The 26,179-nt window shown below is 35.0% G+C and overlaps 1 protein-coding gene across 1 annotated transcript in view; it reads left to right on the top strand.

Moving 5' to 3' along the window:
• The window catches only part of BMP5 (bone morphogenetic protein 5), a 113,444-nt gene that overhangs the window by 41,746 nt on the left and 45,519 nt on the right, over positions 1–26,179 (top strand). The window contains exon 2 of the mRNA XM_007095542.3: positions 15,144–15,336. Within this exon, the coding sequence (XP_007095604.1) occupies positions 15,144–15,336 (193 nt within the window). The remainder of the gene's footprint in view (positions 1–15,143; positions 15,337–26,179) is intronic.

Below are 26,179 nucleotides of genomic sequence, written 5' to 3'. Positions count from 1 at the left end.
TTAATAAAAAAAGAAGAAACGTGACACTATAGCTTCTAATTTCTACACCATCATTAATACAATGAATGCCACAGACTTTGCTTAAAGTTGCTGTTCTATGTGTTCATTATCACTGTCAGCTCTCTCCTGTTTAATCACTATTCTCATCACCATTTTCAGCTTTAGTATGTTTCTTTCAAAAGAGAAAAAGAAAGCTAGTTATAAGTGGACGTACGTGAAACATATCTTAGCTATGAGATACCTTTTATTGTCACTCTGTGTTAAGAGCAGTGTAGAGGAGACTGCTCAGGGACATTTGTAAGCTTTCAGGGTTATGCCTTGTTTGCCCCTGTGATCACACATCAAGGGGTGAGAAAATAAAACAGAACTTTAAATGTATTTTTCGTTTCTATGCAAGAGCAGATTGTGGTGTACTTAGGTGTGAATAACACTTGCATTTTGCAGACTCTAAACATCCCGTACTGTAATCAGTGCCGATGGGATTACTGAAAATGCTCCCTAGTGTTAAATATATCAAATCACTCTGTGGTTTATTTGTAAAGGAAAGACGTCCACAGGAAAAGTGAGAAACAGTAGATTTTTGGAATTAGTGTAAACACTGAGGCATAGAATAGTAAAAGGTAAAAAAAAAAAAATTTAGTAGCTTATTGGAATATTTCCTAACAGTCATCGAAGGGGGCAGATATTGATTTGAAACTGTGCTCCATGGATTATGATATACATGTACCTGGATATGTTGTTCTCTCAATTGCATATTTTACATGTTATCAGATATATTTCACATATAAGTAAATATAAAGCCAATTACTATTAAAAGTAATAGGAAGCGCAAAGCTGGATATTTAAGTGTTTAGGTGAATGTTTCCAGATGAGCTAAACATAGGTTCTGGATATAACTGTGGTTTAATTTACTTGACAGCTTTTTTTAAGTTTATTTATTTATTTTGAGAGACAGAGAAACAGGGAGTGAGTGGGAGAGGGGCAGAAAGAGAGAGAAGCCCAAGCAGGCTCTGCCCTTTCAGAACAGAGTTTGAAGTGGGGCTCTATTCCACAAACCACAAGATTATGACCTAAACCTATATCAAGAGCTGGGTGCTTAATGAACTGACCTACCCAGCTGCCCCTGCTTGACAGTTTTTAAAGGCCTCTTTCTGGGGAGGTATTGCCCTGGGAGTTTGGGGAGATGGGAATGTGGCAAGGCTAGGTCAACTGAAACACAGTGAGAAGGTGCAAGCTTTTCCTTTATTCTCAGTTTCTAGGCTTACAATGGTCAACATACAGCGCTGAGGAATAAATTAAAAAAAAAAAATTCTGTGGGAGAAAGTGACTATTCTCAGAGGACCCAGGCAGTGGGACTTTGAGGAGAGAGCAGGAACTCTATAAATATATGTCAGGAAAGCTACTGAGAGATACAAGTCTGGTTTGAGCTCACCTAGACTTTGTCAAGTTCAAAGAGTGGTATGAATGGGGAATGCCATCTTTGTGATGCTAGCCATCGCATGTCTTTCTGTTCAGTCACACCCAAGATGGACTGTTCGCCTTGTGCCTGGAGTACAGCTGTTATCCTGAGACCTCCCTCCAAAATAATTCTGGGAATTATCTTTGTTTCCTTTGTGTTAAACTTCCTTTCCCTGTAGCCCATGCTTTCATTTTCTTTCTGGCTTCTTTCCTCGTTTTGGTGGAGCAACTTGTGTCAGAAATTCCTAAAAAATGCTTTTGGGAATCTGATTTTTTATATATCCCATGTCTCAAAGTATCCTTGTTTTACCTTCATAGTTGATGTATAATTTAGTTGAGTATGGAGTTCTAGGGTAGAAATAATTTTTCATCATGATTTTGAAAGTATTTGTCCCTTGGTCTTCAAGATTGCAGTGTTGTTTTTGAGCAGTCTGTGTCCATTTTGATTCCTGATCCCTGTGTATGTGATTTGTATTTTGTCTCTGGAAGCTTGGATAATCTTTGTCCACAAAGCAGATATTTTCAACCTTGACACTGTTATACTTTCGATCAGTGAAGTGAAATATTTCTTTGATGATTTTCTTCCCCCGCCCACATCTCTCCTTATGGAATCATGATTATTAGGACCAATTCTGGATTAATCCTTTGTGTTCTTTCCTTTTTTTTTTTTTTGTTCAGTCCTTCTCTTCTGTTTTCCGCTCCTTTGACTTTGATTAATTTCTCTCCTTTATGAAGAATTTTTCAACTTAATATTTCAAACTCAGATGGATTTTAGCTTTATTTCCAAGAGATGTTTAGCAATGAATGTGTTGTTGTTGTTGTTTTATATAGCATCTTCTTCTTGTTTCATGAATGTAATACCTTCTCTTAGTTCTCAAATGATATTATGGTAGGATTTTAGTGGTTTGCTTTATTTTTAAGTTCCTTCAAGTTCCTATTTTAAAGAGCTACTTTGTCTCTATATTTGCAGGTAGAGAATTTTCTCAGATATCTAGTGATCTTTTTGTTTCTCTGCTCTTAGGTAACAGTGAAAGATTAAAAAGTTGATTAGGGGAGTGCCTAGGTGGCTCAACTGGTTGTGAGCATCAGACTCTTGATTTTGGCTCAGGTTATGATCCCAGGGTCATGGGATTGAGCCCCACATCACCCTCCACATTGTGTGGAGCCTCCTTAAGATTCTCTCTCTCTCTCTCTCTCTCTCTCTCTCTCTCTCTCTCCTTTTGCCCCTCTCCTCTGCTTGCACTCTCTTTCTCTCTACATTTTTTTTAATTAAAAAAACAAACCCTTAAAATATTTTTAAACATTTATTTATTTGTGAGAGACAGAGAGAGGCAGAGCATGAGCAGAGGGGGGCAGAGAGAGGGAGACACAGAATCCAAAGCAGGCTATAGGCTCTGAGCTGTCAGCAGAGCCTGATGTGGGGCTTGAACTCACAAACTGGAGCCAAAGCCAGATGCTTAATTGACTGAGCCACGCAGGCGCCCCTAAAAAATAAACTCTTAAAAAAGCTGATTAGAAGCTTTATGCATATGGGTAGAAATTGTTAGTATAATTTTCTCTTCAAGATACTCTTGCTTTGCCATTTTATGGAGACTTATTCCTACTTCTGGAATGGTCAGATTTCAGTGAGAGGACTCTTTCATTCTCTTTTCTGAAGGGCACAAGCCTGGCTGTCAAACATTCTGGGAATCAAATGGCAGAAGAGGCCTGGGAACTCAGCTGTCATTATGCATAAGTTTGTCTAGTTCCTGTGTTTCTAGTATCCTATCCCACTCTCATTGTGTTTGTTGATGCCACCATTTCCCCTCTCCGAAAACTTCCAAACTGTGGCTCAGTGGGGAAAAGCAATCACTGAACAGCACAGATGTGGAGAACAATCTAAGAATCCATCTCCTTAAACTTCTAATACTCAAGGATCCTTATTTTAACCCTCACACATTTTTAGTAATAATTGTTTTTTTTTTTTCTTTTTTGAGAGAGAGAGAGAGAGAGAGAGAGGCAAAGGGAAAGGGAGAGAGGCAATCTTAAGCAGGCTCCATGCCCCAAGCAGAGCCTGATGCAGGGCTTGATCTCAGGATTGTGAGATCACGCCCTGAGCCTAAATAAAGAGTCAGACTCTTAACACACTGAGCCACATTTAATATGTGGTTTAAATAAGGTTGACCCTTAGCTTTTCCTGTTGCTGAATTTGGTCCTTTATGTAAAAGTGCATATGGGTTAGTTGGATGGATTATTAAGTAATATGAAGAACATGTCAATGTTTTAGCAACAAAAATATTAGAAAATAGGCCATCTGATAATTAATATACAATTGGATTGGAGACTCAGGAAGTTGTTAAATTTGAATCTAAAATGAGATAGTCTGACTTGGATCTCAGAAGACTTATTGTTTATTCTGGGTGTGCATCTTAAGAAACTTGCAGGATTTGTATAGTTTGAACTCAAAACCACATACTGCTCAGTGATGAATTTTGCTCTGAGTTTTGTGGTTGACCTGAAATCCCAATACAAAGGAAAAGCCCAGGAGTGTGAAACCAGATCAACCAAAATATGAGATTCTTCATATGAATGCTCTGTGATCTGAGACCGCTAAGGATCCCTTGACTCTAATTACAGTGTGGTCTCATTCAATAAATGTGGGAAGATCGTATGATTTCTTTATTGATTTTGGCACCTGTTACATCTTTTATTAGATCTAACACATGTTCTGAAGTAGGTCTCCAATTATAGAAAACATCTTTTAATACAATGTATAGATTCATATAACTCACCGTTATATCAAAAACTGCATAAATATTACCTTCTATGACACATGATTCATTCTTCTAATTATTTTAAATACAATTTTATTAATAACCATAAAATAAGAGCAATGCTATTTAATTTTTCTATGATCTTCCTCTCCTTCTTCAAGAGTAATATACTATTTAAGGATCATAGAGATTCTAATAGTCTAGCATATATTTTTAAGTTTTAAAGTAGCTAGTGGAAACTGAAAATAAATATATGACATTAAGATTCTGTCTAAGTTATCATTATTTATTTGAATTCCTTTCAGAGAAGAAAGGAAAAAAGGAATATATCATTAGGAACAATACTGTTTTGTAATATGGGCAGGGCTCATTTAAGAATAAGTGGCTGAGGGGTTTTGCTTTTGGCTAAGTTGGATTAACAGGACCTGTATATTCTCCCTCCTGAAACAACCAACCAACCAACCATCCAAAAAAAAAAAAAAAAAAGGAACCAGAACCTGATGCATATTCCTGTATTCGTTCATTCCACATGTATGTTGAATACCCACTGTGTACCAGAGATTGAGCTAGGAGGTGACTATACAAAAATGAGCCAAGCTAAAGTGTTGCTGTTGTCAAGCTTAAAATCTAGTCAGGGAGACAGACAGCAAATAAACACTTCGTAGGAAATAAACGTGGGCACCAATGGCCACTTGTGGTCCTTGCCGAATAGATCAGCTACCATTATATTAATTATAGAGCCTATATGTGATATATTTTTATATATCATTCTATCCTTCTTAAAAATGTATAAAACCAGGTAATTATGTCTCTAATAACTTTATATGTCATTAAATACAACCACATTTCTCCGTGACCTCTTTGAATGCACCAAATTTCACTGATGAAACCCTATTGGCGGAAACAATTTATAGTTTGCTTTTGTTTCAAAATGACATACCAAACCACAGATTGAACTTGAGTGAACCTTATTAAAGGTATCATACCAATTTAGAATTTAAAGTACTTAATTTGAGAAAGACATTTATATGTTCAGCTACAAAAAATTCTCATATCTTTCACGCTATGCAAACTCTGTTTTAGCCTTCATTTTTCCTCCACAGAGAAATTCCAAACAAATTTATTCAAGCTTTTCTTTCTTCCCATTAAATATAATTACTTTTTGCTGGATAAAATGTTTCTAAAATTCTCCAAAATAAGCACTGAATACATTAAAAGTATGCTATGAAAAAGATATCCATTATGTAAATAAACATATTGAAACTCTAACTATTTGGTACACTTAGGGCGAGTGGCTTCAGTTTGGCATTGTATATATAATGACATAAAAATTATCTCTTAATTACAATCAAAGGAAGTGAGAATAGATTTCAGGCTTGGGGAAGGGCTGTTGAAGGGGTAATAGACTTTTGATGTCTGTCTTGTCACAGTAGCACAATAGCTAATTCCTGTAACTCCTGACCTTTTAGTGTCTCCTAACCAAGTATTGGCATTAATCTACTGCTTATCTGTCACCCACCACATTGTATAGTTCCCATCTCTGTTTTCAATTATCAGTCATTAGAGAAGGCACCGAACAATTTCAGAAGAAAACTCACAAAACCTTTGACCTGTTTTTGTCAGATAACCACAAGTATTCACTCTAGATAAACTATCATTTCATTGTATTCAAGACGTAAAGGAAGGTTCTTTGCTGTATATGCACTTACTGTAACCTCTATCACCTTCAGGTGGTTAAAAATGGACTGTTTTATTTTACTGATGGAACAGAAGAATTTGCAAGGCCATTCAGTGAAATCTGGTGAGATTAGAATGGTTGACCTCTAGCTGCCAGACAATCTATAAAACCCACAGATTTTTCTAGTAAAGAAAACATGTGAACTAAATATTTACCAAAAGGTGATTATCAGACAGCTGGGCTTTTATGTTGACTTCTTACAGGCAAACACAAACTTTTCTCAAATATTTGTACACAGTGTGATTGAAATCTGTTATTAATATACTAAATATATTCACTTGTTATTAAATAATCATTTTTCATTACAATAAGTGAATTAATCAGGTATTATCTTCTGTTTTAACTATCAACTAATTTTTGAAATTTAATATAATATCTAACCCACAAAAGATGAACATTTGTTTTAAGTTCCCATTAATAATTTCTGGTATAAAAAGCTTATAATAAAAACCATAACAAAATATTTTCTGTGTTTAGGATGCATTGTTGATCCTCAGGGATAAAAAGAACTAAGTGACTGTCAGACTCCCTTAAAGAGGAGATGCGTCAGAACCAGCAAATTTTATTAGACTAATGGGCAATATGTGAACATCAAATTATGTGCAGCTGTGTTCTCTACCTCATAGATGTGAAACATCTAAACAAGGTATCAAGTAAACACAATTATTTTCTATCCATCCACCCTTATAAAAATCTAGCTCTAGCCTGAAGTTTTTTGTTAACACTACTGAACAAATTAAAAAACCAATAATATTTATTCCATTTATGAATATACCTATATTCCAGGGAAACATACTGACATTCTGATGATCAAAATGGTTGTGTTTTAGGACAGGTAGCAGTTTTCTATCATTAAACTTTTATTGACCATTTGCTATAGAAAAAAGTCATGTTTGGGGGTTTGTGCAGGAATATGAAGATAACAAACAGAACAAAAAGAAAATATGCATATTTCTCTAAAGTATCTCACCCCTGGGGTACTTACATGGTGATGTAATAATTACAATGCAAGTGGAAAGTTACTAATATGATAGCTACCACTTTCTGAGAATTTGCTGTGTTGCAGACACCTACACGAAGACTCTCTCAAATATCATTTAACCTTTACAACACACTGCCTTTTATTATCGACCTCCATTTTAAAGATGGATAAATAAAGGCATAGCGATGTTGAATAACTTTCCTAATACCACACTCTTTAGTAAGTTAAGTAAATTAAATGGAATTCAAGTTTGTTTGTTTTTTTACTTCAAATCCAGCACTCTTAAGTATGGCATTCTGTCGTGCCCATTATCAAAAGGGAGGTACAGAAAAAGTGCACAGGTACTGAAAATGTCTCCAGCAGGAAAAATTAACTTGGACAGAACATTTCAAAGTAGTATTTGTGGCACTGGAAATGGAGATTTTAAGCAGACGTAGGATTTGGAGCTCTGAAAGTAGGGAATGCATTTTAGTTAGAGGAAAAAGTGAGGAAAACTATCAAGTTAGGAAAGGAAGGGGATTATTGAGGAATCATTAATTCATCCAACTTTCTTTCAAAAGTGTCGACTATACACTTGCCTGTGATATTGATTACAAAAAAATAATTTCCTGTCTTTGGTTATTAGAATACAGAATGCATCATTGAGAATGGGAATAGTGAAAAACTGATCTGTTCCCAGTAAATTCTTACCACTCCTCGTATTGCACTGCTTATGCTCAGATTCCATATTGTGCAATGACAACAAACTATTTATTGTTCATTCTTTGGCTATAAGCTCCCAAATCTCTTTCCATCTATATGAACCCTTTATCTGGCAAAACTTCTTTAAGACCAAGCTCAAAATGATCTCCTCCTGAAGTCTCCTATACAATGTGTTGTTCCTTCCTTCATTATTCTGCCTTATATTACACTTATCCCTGGAAGCCTCAACACAATTGTATCACAATTGCACTTTTCTGTGTCTGTCTTCCTTATCATGGGCTCATATCTCTTTTATTCTTATATCTCCGTATCTTTTAGGGCTTGACCTAGAATAGTTATTCAATAAATATTTTGGGATTGAATAAATGGAGCAGTAGCACGGTAGCTAGTTTTAGGATAATCAAAATGAGTATGTGTGGAAGATGAGAAAGAAAAGCAGCCATCTGACAGCCAAGAGATGGACTGCATCCAATAAAGGAGAAGGACCAAAAATTTGATATATATTGCTTTTATGAAATCAGAAATTACTTGTTATTGTTTATTTATTTTTATTAAATATATCCGTTTTCATGCCAATGCTTGATATGTAAAGGGTTATCATTATAGCATTCTAATAACCACCAAGGGCTGAATGCTGGGCTCATCCAATCTGAAGCCAAGTAGAGCATGGTACCATCTTCATTGTGTTCTAAAGCTGTCTTCATACAAGACTGAATTCTTTCTGTTCCTAAGTCATTTATATTTTGTAAAGCAAAATAATATTTACATATTGGGCCATTAATTAAATTTTGTAAATTTCAAAATCGCATGTATTTGAAATTGATTCAGGAATCAATTTGTTTAGGCATTTCATTAAGATATTTAAAATATTTAACCATCTCACCTTTCTTTTCCTTCTTTATAAAACTATTTATGAAGCATTTATGAGTACAAGTAAGAGTATTTTAACTACAGAACACTTGAAAGTCCATTGAAACTGTTCTTTGAAACAGCACATTCAGGGGGACAGTTTTCTCTCCTTCAGGTCAAACATGACTGGGGTGTCAAGAGGCTCTTAGGGTTTCTGGCATCTGGAGTTTACCATACTCTCCGGAATGGTTATCCATTTAAAGGAACATGTACATGTGCACTCACTGATCAATGAATAGGCCTTTATAGGACAAGTTTATGTTTCTCAATGGACTAGTCAGTGAAGGATGTCTTGTGAAGTGATATATCTTGGTAGTCACATGTTATCTTTGTTTTTTTTCCCCTTTAACTTTAAAATGCAGCACAGATAAGTAATAATTCTATGAGTAATCTCTTAATGATTTTTTGCACTCAGCAGCAAACAATGATCTGTACTCTTTCAACAGCTGGCTAGGCTCCTGGGAGAATGCTATCTTTGTCTTGCAGCTACTGATTCTATTTGTGTCTTCCAAGTTATAGCCCTTGTGTGGGAGATTAAGGCTGGTTGCCCATGAATGCATCTCCTTAAGACTGCAGATACATCACAGAATAGATAAAACTTCAATCCTCTGTTAATTAATTATATTCTCCAGATGTTGTAGACATAAAAATCTTTAATTGGGACATTTCTATACAATTTCTATTAATGATAAAGACATTCAGAGAGGTGTCTGTTTGGAAAAAAGAAAGACTGCAATCAGTCATTAACTTCTGTTCAGTTGTATCTTAGCAATAAAAGGTTTCAGTGGCTGTCTTTAAACACAAGAAGCTTAATCTGCAAAACGTTAGCAATTTAGAGCATTGAGAATGTAGTTTGGTGCTTATATAAGGCAGTCTGTTTCTTTTTACTGTCAGCCCATTAATTATAGAATGTGACTCTTTGGATTCATATTCTACCTTTTGTGTGCTTTGATGTTGCCACTTTTTAAAACCAAATGGTAATAATAAATTGATTCTTTGGTTCTCTCAGTGTTGGTGAGCTTTCAGTTGCTCTTGGTAGTTCGCATAGATGGAAATGTTTGCAATATTCAAAAACCTGCTTCCTGAAAGCGATTATTCACCATCATTATGATTGTATTTTGTGTGATAACCCTTCTAAATTTTGCTGACTTATTGATGGTTTATTTTCTCTGAGTTTGCATATATATATATATGTTATATATGTTATAACATATATATGCATTACATATATAACATATATGTATAATACATAACATATTATATAATATATATAATATATAATGTATAATTATATGACATATAATATAATAATATATATATTATGCTATAACATATATATATGCAGTACAGCAACTCTTTAATTTTTGTAGACAGAACTGTTGGCAACCATCATCTTAAATAAAAATAAAAAATAAAAAATAAATAAACAGTCCAATATTGATGGCCTTATTTCACTTTTATGGTGATATTCATCGGCTTACAGTTAACAATCTTCAAAACAAGCATGTATCATAAAGAGAGTGTGGCATTAGTGTAATGTACATATGGCTGAAAATACAGCCTATGAACCTTGTTAGATATATAAGCAGATATGAACATAGCAGTCTGGGCAGGTCATTGTGTTCTCTTTTTAAATGCAATTCCCATAGGTGAATTGATTGATACAGGAGGTGTGTTTTAAATCTACTTAAGTTTATTCCCAAACTCTCTTTTTCACTTCACATGAGAGAAATGGTATCTATGGTAAGAGAAAAAGGAATGGTCTTCACTAGAGAAAAGGGTCAACCTCCTGACCTCAGTATGTTTTAACATGTGTCATTCTATCCCCTTTGACAAATCTGGGTCTTCTTTCGATGAGCTAACCCTCTTGTCTTCCTTTTTGTTTTTCCATTTGTTTTCTGTTTGTCTAGTAATTAAGAGAGTCTTTTCTACTACCAGAGAGGAATGTAATTATGATTTTATGGAGTCTTACATCTTTTAATCTGGTAATACAGATTTTATTAGAAATGATAATAAAGGTGATTAAGGAAACTCATAGTATTTAGTTGATATAATATATAAATTAAAATGCATATTGAAAGGACAAAATATTTAACACAATATGAATAAAAAACAAAAGATGTATATATTTTTGTGATTTTTTTCTTGTTTACTTGCTTATCTTTTAAGCTTTCCAAGACATTTATAACTGCAGTGGGTTGTAGCACATTGTAATATATGGTGAAATAATGCTTAATTTTTACTCAAATCATCAAATATGAACAAGGCAAGGACATCTCTTACAAAAAGCTTACACTTAAGGGATATAAAACGTGACTGTATGTTCTTTTTCAACCTGTTTGAGAAAGTTATTCTGCTGGTAGGTCTGGTGGAGAAAAAGTTGGAGTATGGAGGGATCCAGCTGGTGAGTTACAATTATTTTAAAGTAAGGTTGTAGTAAAAGAATGAGCTTGCATATTAATATAGATGTTATATAATATTAATTCAAGCTATGAATACAATCACTTGTTTAGTCGTAAAAACTCCTCAGATAAGAAATGGAATCAATATTAAATAAGTGAATATAATACAGTATTTACCCAGATAAATATTGGAGGCACTGAGTTCTAGAAGCATGAGCAGATTCCAGAAAGTATGGCATCCTCTTAAGTAGGAGCATCACAGAGAAGAATGAGAGCATTGAAAGATCAACTTTGCTGAGTAATAATGAGATAAAACAAACAAAACCACATCCAGAAAAAAACAAATAAATACAGTGTTGTGTTGTTGAGGGATGAGGAACTGAAATCTTGGCTGTGGAATGAAATCTATTCTCTCCCAATTATATATTGTGGGCTCTTGGGCAAGTTATAGAAACTTACAAACATAAGTAAGGTTATAAGGATTAGACAAATATGTGCCAAACAAATGAGAGTTAAAGAAATTATCATGTCTTTTGTCATCGGGTAATGCAGCAGGATGATACTTAGTGAACAGAGCCAGATTTTGATCCATTCATATAATCTTTCATTTAGTATTTATTGAAAGATTTCTTTGGATCAAGCATTCTTTGTGTTAGATGCTAATTAACTATTGTTGATCAAATCCTTGATTGCTGAGAAACATTGTGTAAATATACTAGCTATGAACTAGTCTCTAAGTACGGAACTGTGGGATGTCATTATGTAGGTGGTATGGACATTGAACAAAGATTTATAATGAGCTTTAGAAGACAGACATCTGTTACCGCCTAGCTGTCATCACCCAATTTCTTATTCTTAAATTAGGGATATTAATATTTCACACCTCCCTAGGATTGCTCTTTGAGGTAACTGAGCTTACCTTGTGAATATTTGTGAGCATCATTAGGAGTGCAAAGCTATATAAATATAAGTTTTATTCCATTATTCACTCCAACATGTCCCATGGAATTTACTAGTGCAATTATAATTCAAAGCAATAGGATATAGGAATTTGAGTCATTGGACAAATCTGCACTGCAACTTTATTTTGTGTGGTATATTTAATATAAAATTTTATTAAACTCTTTGAAAATTTGCCTCCTTAAGGAGTTAGGTTAAATAGCCTGGATTAGAAAACTGAAATTTTATAATAACAGCTGAAATTCTAGCTTTCCACTTTATTATACTAACATCTCACAGGGGATTCCAAAACAGTAGATGACTTTACATAATATGAATTCAATACTTACCTGCATTATGCAGGTGTGTGCTTTAGATTGGATGCTAACCTGTGTCTCAGGCCTTGTTTCTAGGACTATAATTTCTTTGGTCTAAATTTCAAATACAAAAATGGTTGTTAATGAAAAATTGCATGATGATTGTTATTTAGAATTTTAAATATTGACTTTAAGAATAGAAAAATACGTTTTTGAATAGCTGGTTGGTTTATACATCATAAAATATGGAAGTCCTCAAGCAGAGTCTGGAACAGTGCAACCTAGTCAAACACATGAACATTTCTGTAGCAAAGCAGTAAATATTTATAGAAAGTGGGATAAATAGAGACTTTAAATTGCCTCAAATCAGCTAATTTCCAGTTCTCCTGCCAAACTAACTTGAAGTTAAACATTCAGTTTTCAGAGCTTTTTGGATTTTGGACTTGTGAATATGAGATTTCAGATCTCTAGTAAAGCATAAATACTTAATAAATTAGGACACGGTAATAATCTACAAGCAGAAGCTGCATAAGAACATAGCTTGGTGGCCTCAACTACTTGAATTCATATTCTTTGGTCTTTATTCTCTCTGCCTCCTCAGTTTTTTTTTTACCTTCAAAGTAGAGATAATCATAGAACATACCTCTTTGGTTGTTACAAAGTATAATATGTTAATATGAATGAAATGTTTAGAACGGTGCCCAAATATGAGGATCAGGAAAGAATAAGTTTGTAGTGAATTAAATTTAGTTCTTTGTAAACAAAAGTTGTGGCGAGTTTTTTTTTTTTCTTTTTAATTTTATTGTTTACTTTTGAGAGAGAGCGAGAGAGACAGAAAGCAAGCAGGGTAGGAGCAGAGAGAGAAGGACACACAGAATCCGAAGCAGGCTCCAGGCTCAGAGCTGTCAGCAGAGAGCCCAACGTGGGGCTCAAACTCATGAACCATGAGATCATGACCTGAGCCAAAGCTGGCTGGTTAATGGGCTGAGCCACCCAGGCGCCCAATTGGCAAGTTTTAATATGGCAAGTTTTAAGGCACTTTCAGTTATTAGACATCCAGTTTGTAGGCATTTTCTACCCTTACGCATTCCCTCTCACGTACCTGAGTCAGGAGGATGGACAAACAGAACAGGGGGAGATATGTTCATACCAGTCTAAGCTATTGCCAGCAGAAGGTTAGACGGAGAAGTTTAAATTATGGACCAAAATAGCATCCTAAAAATGGGATTGTCTTCCTTATTTAGTGAGAAGCTGATTACTGATCTTCCTGGGAGCAGACCTCTCTTAGGACCAAGATAGTGATACCTAAAAAAACAAAACAAAACAAAACAAAACTTCATGCTGAGATGGTGTCAGCATGTGCCCGACTGCCAGAACACTGTTCTTGTCAAGCTTCCCGGGGCCAGGTGTAGATTATATTTTTCTTTGATGGCTTAGGTATGGGAGGTGGAGGTGGAGATGAGCTCTCTGCCCTCCTAAACGGCCTCCTACTCCTGGGGAAAATAAGCTGAAGATTGTTTCGAAGGATGAAGGCCAGGAATCATGCATTCCTTTGTCATGAGCTTCCTCTAGACATGGAACCCATCTGGTCCTGGAACTCAGAGTTCTAGCAGCCATGGCCTCCACCCTCATTCCTGGTTGGTCGTGACCCTCTTATCTTTTCCTTAATCTTAATCCTTCCTCTTGTTTAGGACCCCCAAGTTTCACATAATTACAGCAGCGTTGACATGATTTCAATGATGCACCTAAAGATATTTTCCTATCTTCCTGCAATTTTTGAAACTTAGGAGTTCATTTACGCAACTTACCCATTTTTTATCTTCTTGTAACAAAAGTTTAGCAATAGAACACATCACTGGAAATATGTAGAAGTATTATTATAGGCTGTGGTTGTGAGGCACCTTGTGCCCAGTGCTTTGCAGTGTAATTTTTGTGATCCTGACCTATATATTATCTTAGATAACAGAGAGATTTTGAGCAAGCTACCAATACTGAGAAACATAACTCCACCACATGATAGTGCATTACTAAAAATGAGTCCTTCGCATAGATAATTTCTTACGAAGGTTTTTGGTGTTCAGTGGGTATAGTATCAAATAATATACTATTTTACAAAGCCAGGTTATATAATAATATGCCTCACACTTACTACCCGAATTCTTCAACATTCCATAATGTTCCCAAGAGGAAAAGTTCTCTGACTTCACTTGGTGGGAAGGTTGCTGAAGGGGGGAAATATGTTTTCCTCTCTATTTTGAGTAAGAACAGACAGAAGTCTTTGGAAGGCTTTATGCTGCCCCATGGATAAGGAGGTTATACCAAACAATGTATAAGAAGTGATAAAAGTGCTTTTTTTTTTTTAAACAAAAGAAGGACATTTCATTTGCTGAAAGGAGAAAAAAAAAATTCTGGGGAAGGCATTTTAGAAATAATCCCTCTCGTGAACATGAATTTACTTTATTTACTTGACCTTTGCAATGTCATAAACATAGTTCTTATGCTCCTGCAATTTCTCAGTCCTCCTTGCTATTTTCCTCCCTCAGCTGTGCTAAATCTCATCACTGACTTCACCTGGAACCCTGGGGGTTTCTATTACATATCCCTAATTCCTGTATGAACCCCTCTGTGTTCTGGTACCTGATAAAATAGTAGTAATCATTTTACAACCTTAGCTTTTAAAAACATTTTTGGGTACCCTTTCTAGTTAGGATCCAAGAATTTGTATGAAACCACAGAGGTTATATTGCTTTTGAAATAAAGGTTGTTGGTTTGTGGAATTTCCTTCAACTGGAAACATGTATGAGCCTGCGGTTCCAGTGTTTTCCCAGTTTTATAATATCCTACTTGCTTGTTTTCATCTTCAAAGCAGGGGAATTTACCATTAATTTCCATATTTTATAAAGGATTAACTTTTTTCCTTCCCTTTTTTTTTTTCTTTTCCAGTTGAAAGAGACAAGGATTTTTCTCACCAGCGAAGGCATTACAAAGAATTCAGGTTTGATCTGACTCAAATTCCTCATGGGGAAGCAGTGACAGCAGCTGAATTCCGGATATACAAGGACCAGAGTAATAGTCGATTTGAAAATGAAACAATTAAGATTAGCATATATCAGATCATCAAGGAATACACTAATAGGTAACAACTCTATGTCTAACTTACTATGCTAGCAAATGAATTGTAGTTAAATCCATTGATAATCATGTGATCTATCATATTATGTTTTCTTTGGGTGTAATGACATTCAAAGCCAGGTGTAGACACATTGAAAGTAAAAGTAATGGATCTGAAGAGTGCCTTCCACATTCCCCAGCTTCTCCTTCCTCCTAACACCAATCTGTGCACTGGATGGTCCCATGCTTCCCCCATATTTGCTTTCCAGTCCCCTTGTCTCCTTTTGTAAATGAGAAAACTTTCGTTTTAGTCAGCACACACAAAATTTATAATTGAAATGATTTAAATCACTTGCTGTTTTTTTTTAAGTTGGAGAAGAGACCCTTTATTTCTCACTGGCATGGATGTAAATTATATGTGTGTTGTTATGTGTATTTTGATGTAAGGCACTATATTTGCAACATTCTGCCCATTAACCTGTATTTCTTCTGTCTACAAAATGGTTAATTCAAAATGTTGCAAAAAATGGACAGATAGTCTGAAATACAAAATATATGAAAACTTCAGTTGATAATTACTGCAAATGAACCATCAAATAGAAGAGTTGAAAAGAAAGCTTAGCAGAGTTGTCTGACCTTTCATCCAGTGAAGAAATCTCTTGGGTAAAACCTTCATGGGTGATTAGCCACTTTTGTTGGACAGCTCTCATATGTAGTTTTTCCAATTCTCATTGATTATTTATTTATTTATTTATTTAATTTTTTTTATTTCTTAAAATTTACATCCAAGTTAGTTAGCATATAGTGCAACAGTGAAATGTTAAGGTGAAATCTGTTTCCATTTATTAGATCTAGATCATCCCTCTGGTGAAATAGTATGTCTTTCTTTGATGAGATATTTAAAGACAGCTATCTTGTCCCCTCCAAGGCTCCTCCCTCTCCTTGAAAATTTCTAATCCCTGACATTTAGATTTTTCTTGGTTTTGGAGAGTGCCAGAGTTCCCAATGGATGTTCAGTGGGACATTGGTCCCTCACAATACTCAACGGAGAAAAAAGAATAAAAAGCTTCTGAGGTTAAATGCATTTGAAAATCCTACCTGCTAGACCTTTCTCTAGTAGATTCACAATGCACATGATATATTAAAGTCTTAGAAAGGCTTTATAAGTAAGGAAACCTAGTCTTCTTCAAAATTATCTCATTATGGAATCTTTTCCTTTGAATGCATAATACTTAATGCCCATGAAACACTGGTTCAGCAGGACATACTTTGATTAAGTGCTGATCTTATTTTGAGAGCAGTAATTCCATGGCAGAAAGATTTGTGTTCCTTTCTTAACTCTAACACTTACTAGCTATTTGTCTGTGGGTGAGTTTTCGGTTGTTTATTTAAATCTCAATCCAGCGGTTTCATTTATAAAATGAGTATACTAAGGGGCGCCTGGGTGGCTCAGTCGGTTAAGTGTCTGACTTCAGCTCAGGTCATGATCTCGTGGTTCGTGAGTTTGAGCCCTGAGTTGGGCTCTGTGCTGACAGCTTGGAGCCTGGAGCTGCTTCGGATTCTGTGTCTCCTCTCTCTCTGCCGCTCCCCTGCTTACACTCTGTCTCTCTCTCTCTCTCAAAAATAAATAATAAACATTAAAATATTTTTTAAAAATTAAAAAATAATGAGTATACTAAGTTTTTTGTTGTTGTTGTTAGAGACAGAGCCTGGCATACTACATTATTTTTTTAGTACTAAATAATGATGGCGCCTTAAAATTAAGTGATTAGAATTTAAGATAATACTCCATGTATTATTTAATTATATTTCTGTAACTAACAAATATTTTATTTATAATTCTGTTTTTCTATGTTTGTTCCCACATTTGGATTGTGAGCTCCTTAAAGAAAGGATAGTGTCTTTTTTTTTTTTTTAATTTTTTTTTAACGTTTATTTATTTTTGAGACAGAGAGAGACACAGCATGAACGGGGGAGGGGCAGAGAGAGAGGGAGACACAGAATCAGAAGCAAGCTCCAGACACAGAATCAGAAGCAAGCCCAGAGCCCGACGCGGGGGTCGAACTCGCGGACCGCAAGATCGTGACCTGAGCTGAAGTCGGACGCTTAACCGACTGAGCCACCCAGGCGCCCCAAGAAAGGATAGTGTCTTAAGTAGTTTCTTTTTTTTTAATCCTCAGCACTAATTTGCTTGATATGAATTAGTTTTCAAATTACTATTGTCCATGATTGGGATAATACTCCATTAACATATCTCAAAATGCTTGAATTGTCTCTATTTTTTGTCATTCACAATAGTTATGCACACAGAATTTGTAGTTGGTTATTTCATAACCACCCAAGTGGTTTTTACAGGAACCACTGGTATGCCAGATCTCTACCTCTAGAATATACTTATTGATTATGTGAATCTAAATACAGACTTTTACAATGATCACAATTTGATGTCCTAACCTTTAATTAGGTCTATTGTTCTGTCTGCTCAGGATATTTTTGAATGTTATCCATTGAACCAGCCATCCATTTAGCTTTCTTTCACCTCTAAGTATGTGAACTGTATAACTTAAGACATAATACACGTGATGAAAATAAAGGAATAATAGAAAAGACTATCGATAATAGTTTATAGATTCATTTCTGATGAACCCATGCTGATTTTTATGAATAACACATCTGGGAATATTTATGGGTGTTGATGCTTACTTTATCAGACTTCACAATTTTGAGAATTTCTATTTCTTTAAATATGGGACATTTGTTTATCTTGAAAGTTTGTTATCTAATTATACATGATTTAAAAAATATTACTATCAATGTTTCTATAGCTACATTTGTATGCTTTTTCAGTACTCTTGGGTATAAGTTGGCTAAGTCTTTACTTCTTTTAACATGTATTTAAATCTAAGACACAGGATTTCCTAATGTCCTTGATATTTTCCCTACATCTTTGAAAAGTGATTTCTAAAATACATGTATATATTGATCAATTCTCAAATATTTGTATTTGTATTTGATATTCTCAAATATTTGTATTTGATATTCTGAACTCTAGGATAGCATAGATTGAATAGATTGGCATCCAACTTACTGAATAGCATTTATTAAAATTTAATTCAGTAAATTCAATTCCATATTCATTCTATCAAGTTCACACACTTGAAATCTACTATCACATATTGTTGCTGAATCATCCTGTAAGTTTATGCTATACTTATTATTTTCTGTGGGTTTTATTTTTGCCAATTATCTTTTTCAATATCCAAAATATACAAATTCCCCCACGTATACCCTACATTTAAATTTTATATTCTATTGATCAGGTGAGAGAATCTCTGGCAAAGTGCTTTCTTTTTCTTTGAAATTGGCATTCACCCATTACTTGGTGTTCATTAATCTACAGTGTAAGAAGATGCAGTCCTAGGTTCTTATCTATACATCCAGGAGTCACGTTTTGCACTCTTCTTTTTGTTCCAAAGAAATAGATTTAAGGGATGGAAGATATACAAACAGTACATGTAATTCTTCGAATATTTCAGGTGTCTGTGTAGGATTTCAGCCAGCACAGAAAATAGTCATGTATAGCAATAACAGCATGGAGTTTGGAATTTCCCTATGGGGAAATTGCTGTATATCTTAGGGTCTCCATTTACAAATATGAAAAGAATAAAAGTAATAATAAGTATTTCAGAACAATGAAAGTATTTGAGATGATTTGGGAAGAACTAGTGCTTATCACAGTACAAAGACCATAGCTGATATTTTATAAATACATTGGTCAATATATACTCATATAGTTCAGTAGGAGCACCTAGTTTACTAGGTTTAGAGGATGGCATACATAGGTTAACCAAAAGTACGTGGTTATTATGATAATAATAGCTACCATTTACTGACACCTATTTTTACGTAAAGATCAAGTAAGTCATATGATGCCAGGTGCCTTTACTTCATGAAAAAATCACCTGATCTTTGATTCATATAAAAGGAATTAGTATGCTTTTAAATTTAATAATGAAATGAATACCACCCAACTTGCTAGCAACACCAGTGAAGCTGTCTCTGAAAGCAAATGGTAAATAAATAAAGCTCTTATTTAAAATACTGCTGAAGAGTGGTGGAGATGGGAGATTACTTATTTATGAATTTATTTTACAGGAATATCAGAGATGTAGACAAATTGGACACAGATTCACATATAAGTGTTTATTACAGTATTAGTGTTGGCAATTGCATAAATTGAGAATATTTCAGTTCATTGTTAAACAGGAGGTAAGAAGTTACACTTTGTTTTCTGAAAAACAGAGATACTATACTTTATATAGCAAGTAGAAATTGGGTTTTAAAAATATTGGATAACACTGGAAGGTTCTCAGATTATAACATTAGTTGACTAAAAGTATGATATATGATTATACTAATTTAAAATAAACTCATGTGGAAAACAGATCAGAGGGAAGCACCAAGTGTTTATTGCAGACTTGTGGGCTTGAAATTTTAATTCTTACCTTTTTGTGTACTTTTGAAATTTTTTATAACAAACATTATTTTTATAATTAGAAACAAACATGATTCTAGTTGAGAGGGAGAGAAAATAATGAAACAACTTTATGCTACGTATTTCTCTACAAAATAGCCTTCCCAAACTTCTCCAGGTTGAGACCGGCAAAAACCAAATCAAAATGAAACTAAACAAAACACCAGCATTTAACAATAAGTAGCTCTTATTTTTAATTAAGCCATGGAAGGCAATTTTCCCATACAGAATATGGAGAGAGATAAAGAAATAGATATATTTTTTCCTCTATACTAAGGAAAGTTTTTCTGCAACAGAGAGCTTTGACTTTAACTCTGTGAAGGTGAGGAAGAATAGATTAAAAATAATTTACAAATCATGTGATCACAGTTAAAACAGAAAGAATTTCAATTTTAAAAAGTACTTTTGAAACTCAAATGTTATTATATTTTGTTTAGTGTTGATTATCTATGGTTTTATATATTTCCTAGATCAAGAACCAAAATGGGCACAGGAAAAGAAACCAGTACCTCTGGCCAATTTAAAAGCTGGGGTCACTTCTTAAAACTTCTATCTTCAGACTTACAGGTTTTACCTAGATTTTTTTTTCAGTTTTATTTATTAGGAGGTGCCTAGGTGGCTCAGGTGGTTAAGCGTGGGACTCTTGATTTTGGCTCCGGTCATGATATCATGTTTTTGTGAGATCAAGCCCCATGTCTGTTGGGCTCTGTGCTGACATCTCTGAGCTGCTTCTCTCTCTTTCTCTGCTCCTCCCCTGCTCTCTCTTTGTCTCAAAATAAATTAATTAATTAAAAAAAGTGTATTTCTTTACGTAGTCTCTATATCCAACGTTGGACTCAAACTTACGACCCCAAGATCAAGAGTTGTGTGCTCTTTCAACTGAGCCATCCAGGCACTCCTACTTAGTGTTTTGAATTAAACTCAAAAACAATTAAAAAGCTGGTACAGATTGTGTTATTTAATGCAGTGCATTCAACAATGCATATATGTGTATATGTATATGTATTATATATGTATATGTATATTTATATATGTATATGCATTGTTGAATGCACTGTGTTAAATATATAAGGCTTACTTTCCCTAACGTATTATCAAGGAGTGTTGTGGTGGGATTCTTGAAGTAATTCAGATTGATGTTTTATAGATATGTTTTCTACACAAGACATTGTCTGATCTATTAACTATCTAGTCTGTGAATTTTTTGACAGCATTAATGAATCAAAAAATTTTTAATGCCCCATTATGTCATCTCTTTCACAGCTATTTATCTTAGCAAGACTTAAAAGTCTTAAAATGATATATTCTAGTTCTACCATCTCCCACCTCCCCCATTTATTCCTACTTGTATTTAAATGTGTGCAATTTAACAGAGTGTTCTGATATTTATCCAGATTTTTATTTTTCTTGGTTAAAAAGTTAACACACTTTGCATCATTTCACTGATTTAATCTTTTCATATAAGGCTGACAGCCCCAAATTCTATATAGAAGGCATTGCTCTTCAGTCACACCTCATATATCTGGCATTATTGGGAAATGAGGTTTCCACATGATTGAATTTTCCAGATAATTCAGCTGAGGTCGGCATGCTTTTGCTGAGCTCCTACCATGTAGCTAGCACAAGGGACAGGAGGCCGAGTAAATAAAATCCCAAAAGCCCACAGCCCGAGGGCCAGGGGCTGTGGTGGGCCTGCCGCACACAGACTTTAATAACTATGATACAATGTGCTAAGCACTATGATGTAAGTATGCACTAAGTGTTGTGGAAACACAAATGAAGGGGAAATTAATTCTTCATGTGGGAAGGTGAGGGACCTTAGGGGAATCCACTGAGAGGGGTGCACCCTTGAGCTGGGCCTTTGGAGATGAGTAGGAATTTTCTATAAGGAGAGAGCAATTGAGAGGGAAGGAGGGAGAGAGAGAGACAAAGAGAGAGAGAGAGAGAGAGAGAGAGAGAGGGACAGAGAGACAGGGAAACAGGGAGGGGGACATGTCCTAGAAGAAATATTCCTAAACATTAAAATGTTTAAATGTATAAATTAAATAATACAAATAAAACTATCAGGGCCTGTATTACTGCTACTAAGAATAGCAGCCAGCACTTACCCATTTAATGGGCACTCACCATGTGTCTGGCACTGTACTAAATGCTTTACTTGAATTAATTTTTTCGCATGTATACACACACACACACATATGCCTATATGTATGTGAAAAAATTAATATCTATATACCTATATATGTGTGTGTTTATATATATATATACATATATATATATATATATTATGTATAATTCAACCTTTTGCTAATGTTCTGCTATGAATATACATTTTTGTACTCCATTGCAAAAACATCTGAAGCTAGCCTGCTCGATGTCATTAGCCACCTTCACTACTTGGATATATTTAGTTAAGCTGTCATCGTTCCAGTTCACAGTCAGCTTCATATTTACATCATCTCCCGATCCTGCCACTCTAAGATTTGTGATTCTTCTGTGGAGGTACTTCAGAACGTACATTGACAATTTCTACTCGGGAAGATTTCATGGGCTCTTGAGAGCAGGATAGCAGAGGAGGACACTTGGTGGTTCATGACCTTTTACTAAGTATACAGGATCGTAGGTACACAAGTATAGCTTAAATTTCTTCACTGTGCAAGGATTTGCGTTCTAGTTCAGTGGTTCTCAGCTTGGGTGATTTGGTCCCCCAGGAAACACTTAGCAATTTCTGGAGACATTTTTGACTGTCACAGTTGGTGAGGGTGGGAAGATGGGGTGCTCCTGGCATCTAGTGGGTGGAAATGCTAGGGTAAACCTTCTACAATGGACAGGACAGCACCTCCACACAATAAAGAATGATCTGATCCAAAATGTCCATAATGCTGAGGTTGAGAAGTCCTTCTATTTATTTATTTATGTATTTATGTATTTATGTATTTATTTTTAAAGTTTCTTTATTTTTGAGAGAGTGAGAGCAGAGCGTGAACGGGGGAGAGTAAGAGAAAGAGGGAGACACAGAATCTGAAGCAGGCTCCAGACTGAGCTGTCAGCACAGAGCCTGATGCAGTTCTTGAACCCATGAATGCAAGATTACGACCTGAGCCAAAGCCGGATGTTTAACTGACTGAGCCACCCAGGCACCCCAGGAAATCCTGCTCTTTTTATAGATTTAAGTTATAAATTTAAACACAGGAATAAAGTGCTGTCAAGTCAATTTTCTTTGACTAATTTCCTATTTTGGGTCCTGAGAATCATAGCAAGGAAGAGTTTTTAGAGGTCTTAGAGTTTGGGGTGCATGGTGCTTTGGACACATGGCTCATTGATGAGGGGGCATTAAATGTGGTGGGACTATCTTTCTGATTGTCTTACTTCCTTATATCTTGTTGAATGATGGGGCCTCTGTATATATATATCCAGTAGCACATGTTTGGATTTCTCTGCAGGGGAAAAATATGGGATGATGTCATGCCAGGAAACCTGTTAAACATTAACAATATCTTGGCAATTAAAAAAAATTCTGCAGAGAGAAAACTGAACTTTCATGGTGGGAATTCAACTTTTTTTTCCCATTTTTGCCATGTGTGTCATCCAATTTCATCTAATATTGCTATTTTACCAGTTTGTGTCTGTACTTTTGAAATGTAAATACAGCATTGCATCAGATATTCTGAAAATTGGTGCCCTGTGAGATTCATAGCATTTTATTATTTCACATTTGTTTTGGTAGAAAAAAACACTTGAAAATATCAATCGGCTAACAAGTTCTAACTCTCTTAAGTTACAGCTGCTTGTGAGAGAAACTTCTGACATTATAAACTCCAGAGAATATAATTTATTAATTTGTTGTCCCTTGTTCATGTATTCCATACCAGAGCTGGACAGTGGGCTCCTTAAGTGGTGTTATGGTATCTATGTCAAACACCCAGAGGAAGATGTATGATGCTTTCTCCTTGGGTGGCCATCATTACATTTTTGTTTGACTTGGTAAGCTATCCAAAGGCAAAGGGTGATGGAAGGAGGTGAAATACTTATAATAGTAGAAATTTTGGAAAAACTGGAGATGTCCTGTGGACTGTAAGGTTCATGACTTATGGAAGTAAAGTACTGAAACTTTTCTTCCAAATGTATCTGTGTTTCTTCCAGACAATTTCTGAAAGCTTTCCTTGACCAGGTTGAGTGCTTCTTGGTTAGATTATAGAATGGTTATACTCTTGGGTAACTATATATATATATATATATATATATATATATATATATATATACACACATATATACACATGTAGCAATAGATATTGAAACTATAACAATCTGGGGAATGTTTCTGCCTCAATATTTCTTGTTATGGATTATACAAATAATTTTACTTCTTTTGATAAATGTTCCACTGAATATTTTTTCTTCTAATTGATTCAGATATAAAGGTTCAGTATGGATTATATGCATCAAAAATTTTACTAAATTTAAATGAATTAATACCTAAACCCCAAATTTGTAAGTATAGGTTATTAAAGAACTTTCACAGTAAAAATTGCATAAATCACTTCTTATCCTAATTATTTTATCAAGCATAATGCACACAACTTATTATATACATACATACATGCAATAAATGTGTTTTGCTAAGAAAATAGCAATGGTAGTCATTTGCGTAGCATTTTTTTTTGTGTATCCTTTCATACCTACAATATATTTATAGAGGTAGATATTTTAATCTTTATTTAAAGAAGAAAAAACAAGCTCAGAAAGGTAACTTGAAGGGAATAATTATTTTTCTAGTACTAAACAAAGCTATGTATAGCAAGTCATTGTTGAAATTAATCAGATAACAACTCCACCTACAACTATGATTCTTTGCTTTATAAAGGAAGGCTTATAATAATGAGGTTCATCAGAGTATCCATGAGTCCTACTCCTTCTGCTTAAGTAATAAGAAAGTATTTGCTATAAGTCTGTGATACAGTATCCTGATAAAACAGATTTCAGCAAAAGATGAATGGGAGTCCCATATAAGGACTCATCCAATATGTGTTAGTTTACCCAATTCCCTTTGCTAAGAAGTGATTTCTTTTATAAACAAGTTTTACATGTGAAACCAAGGATAGTGTTACAAAGAAGTAACCAAGCATATGCCTATTTTGGAAGATTTTCAGTGTTGTATATGCATATTTCTTCTTGTGTTAAAAATAGTACGAGTTGTTTTGTCTTCTAAATGTGAATTTAAATGGGTCCTATCAATACCCTCACTTCTCTTGCATTAACTAAAAATTCCTCTACTTGACTCTGTTTGCTCCTTTTGTCCCAAATTCCATGCTATTTCTCTTTTCCTCATTTTATCCAAATTCACTGATATAAAACTTCCCTTTAAATTCCTTCACTTTCTTATATTTATTCACCCCTCAACTCCTGCAATTTGATTCCCATAATTCCACTCTCTTGATCATCTACCAACAGCCTCCTTGTTACCAAATCTTATGGACACATTTTCATTCTTTGATGCTGCCTACAACCTCCTATTTAACACATGAAACAACCAAAAAATTTGGATGGCTTAATGCAACAGAAATTTGTTCTCTAACTGTTCTGGAGGCTGGAAGTCCAAAATCAAGGTATTGGTAGGTCCATATTTCTTCTAAAACCTCTAAGAGAGGATCCCTTCCTCCTTCTTCCAGCTTCTGGTAGCCCCCAAAGTTCCTTGGCTTTGTCAGCATAATTCCCATCTCTGCTTTCATCTTCATCTTCCTTCTGTGTGTGTCTATCTATGTCTCTTCTCTTTTTATAAGGAGAGCAGCCATACTGGACTAGCCCCACCGTAAGGACCTCATCTCAACTTGATTACACTGTAAAGACACTATTTTCAAATAAGATCACATTTATGGGTACCAGGGATTAGGACTTCAACATACCGTATGCATTCAATGCATACCAGGGAGTGTGTCAGTTAGTCTCAGATCAGAGAAATAGAACTACATGAATGATAAGGAATAAGGGACTTATTACAGTGATTTGTCTTTCTGCAATTGTGGGACCTGGCTGAAGAGTTTAGGTGAGGCCGTTGCTTCTGCATCTGGTGATGAGTCTGAAGTCTGTAGTATAGGCAACTGGTAAGGGAAATGGATGTGGAGTAGGAGAGAATGAGAACTTGAAACCTGGAAGGATAAGCTCAAACTCCAAAGACATTGGGGAACCATTCTAATTCTCAGAAATGCCAACTTCAGTGATGTGGGTGACCTGCAGGGGTGAACTTCACCGTGAGCTCCACATACCTCTTGCTCAGGATGTGCAGAAGATGAAGGGGGTGATCTGGCAGGAGGAATTGTGGGTCAGGATTTGGAGA

Source organism: Panthera tigris, chromosome B2 (genome assembly GCF_018350195.1).
Source record: "Panthera tigris isolate Pti1 chromosome B2, P.tigris_Pti1_mat1.1, whole genome shotgun sequence".
NCBI classification, from domain to species: Eukaryota; Metazoa; Chordata; class Mammalia; order Carnivora; family Felidae; genus Panthera; species Panthera tigris.
Note: the sequence above shows the minus strand (reverse complement) of the source record. Positions and strands in the feature narration are given on the sequence as shown.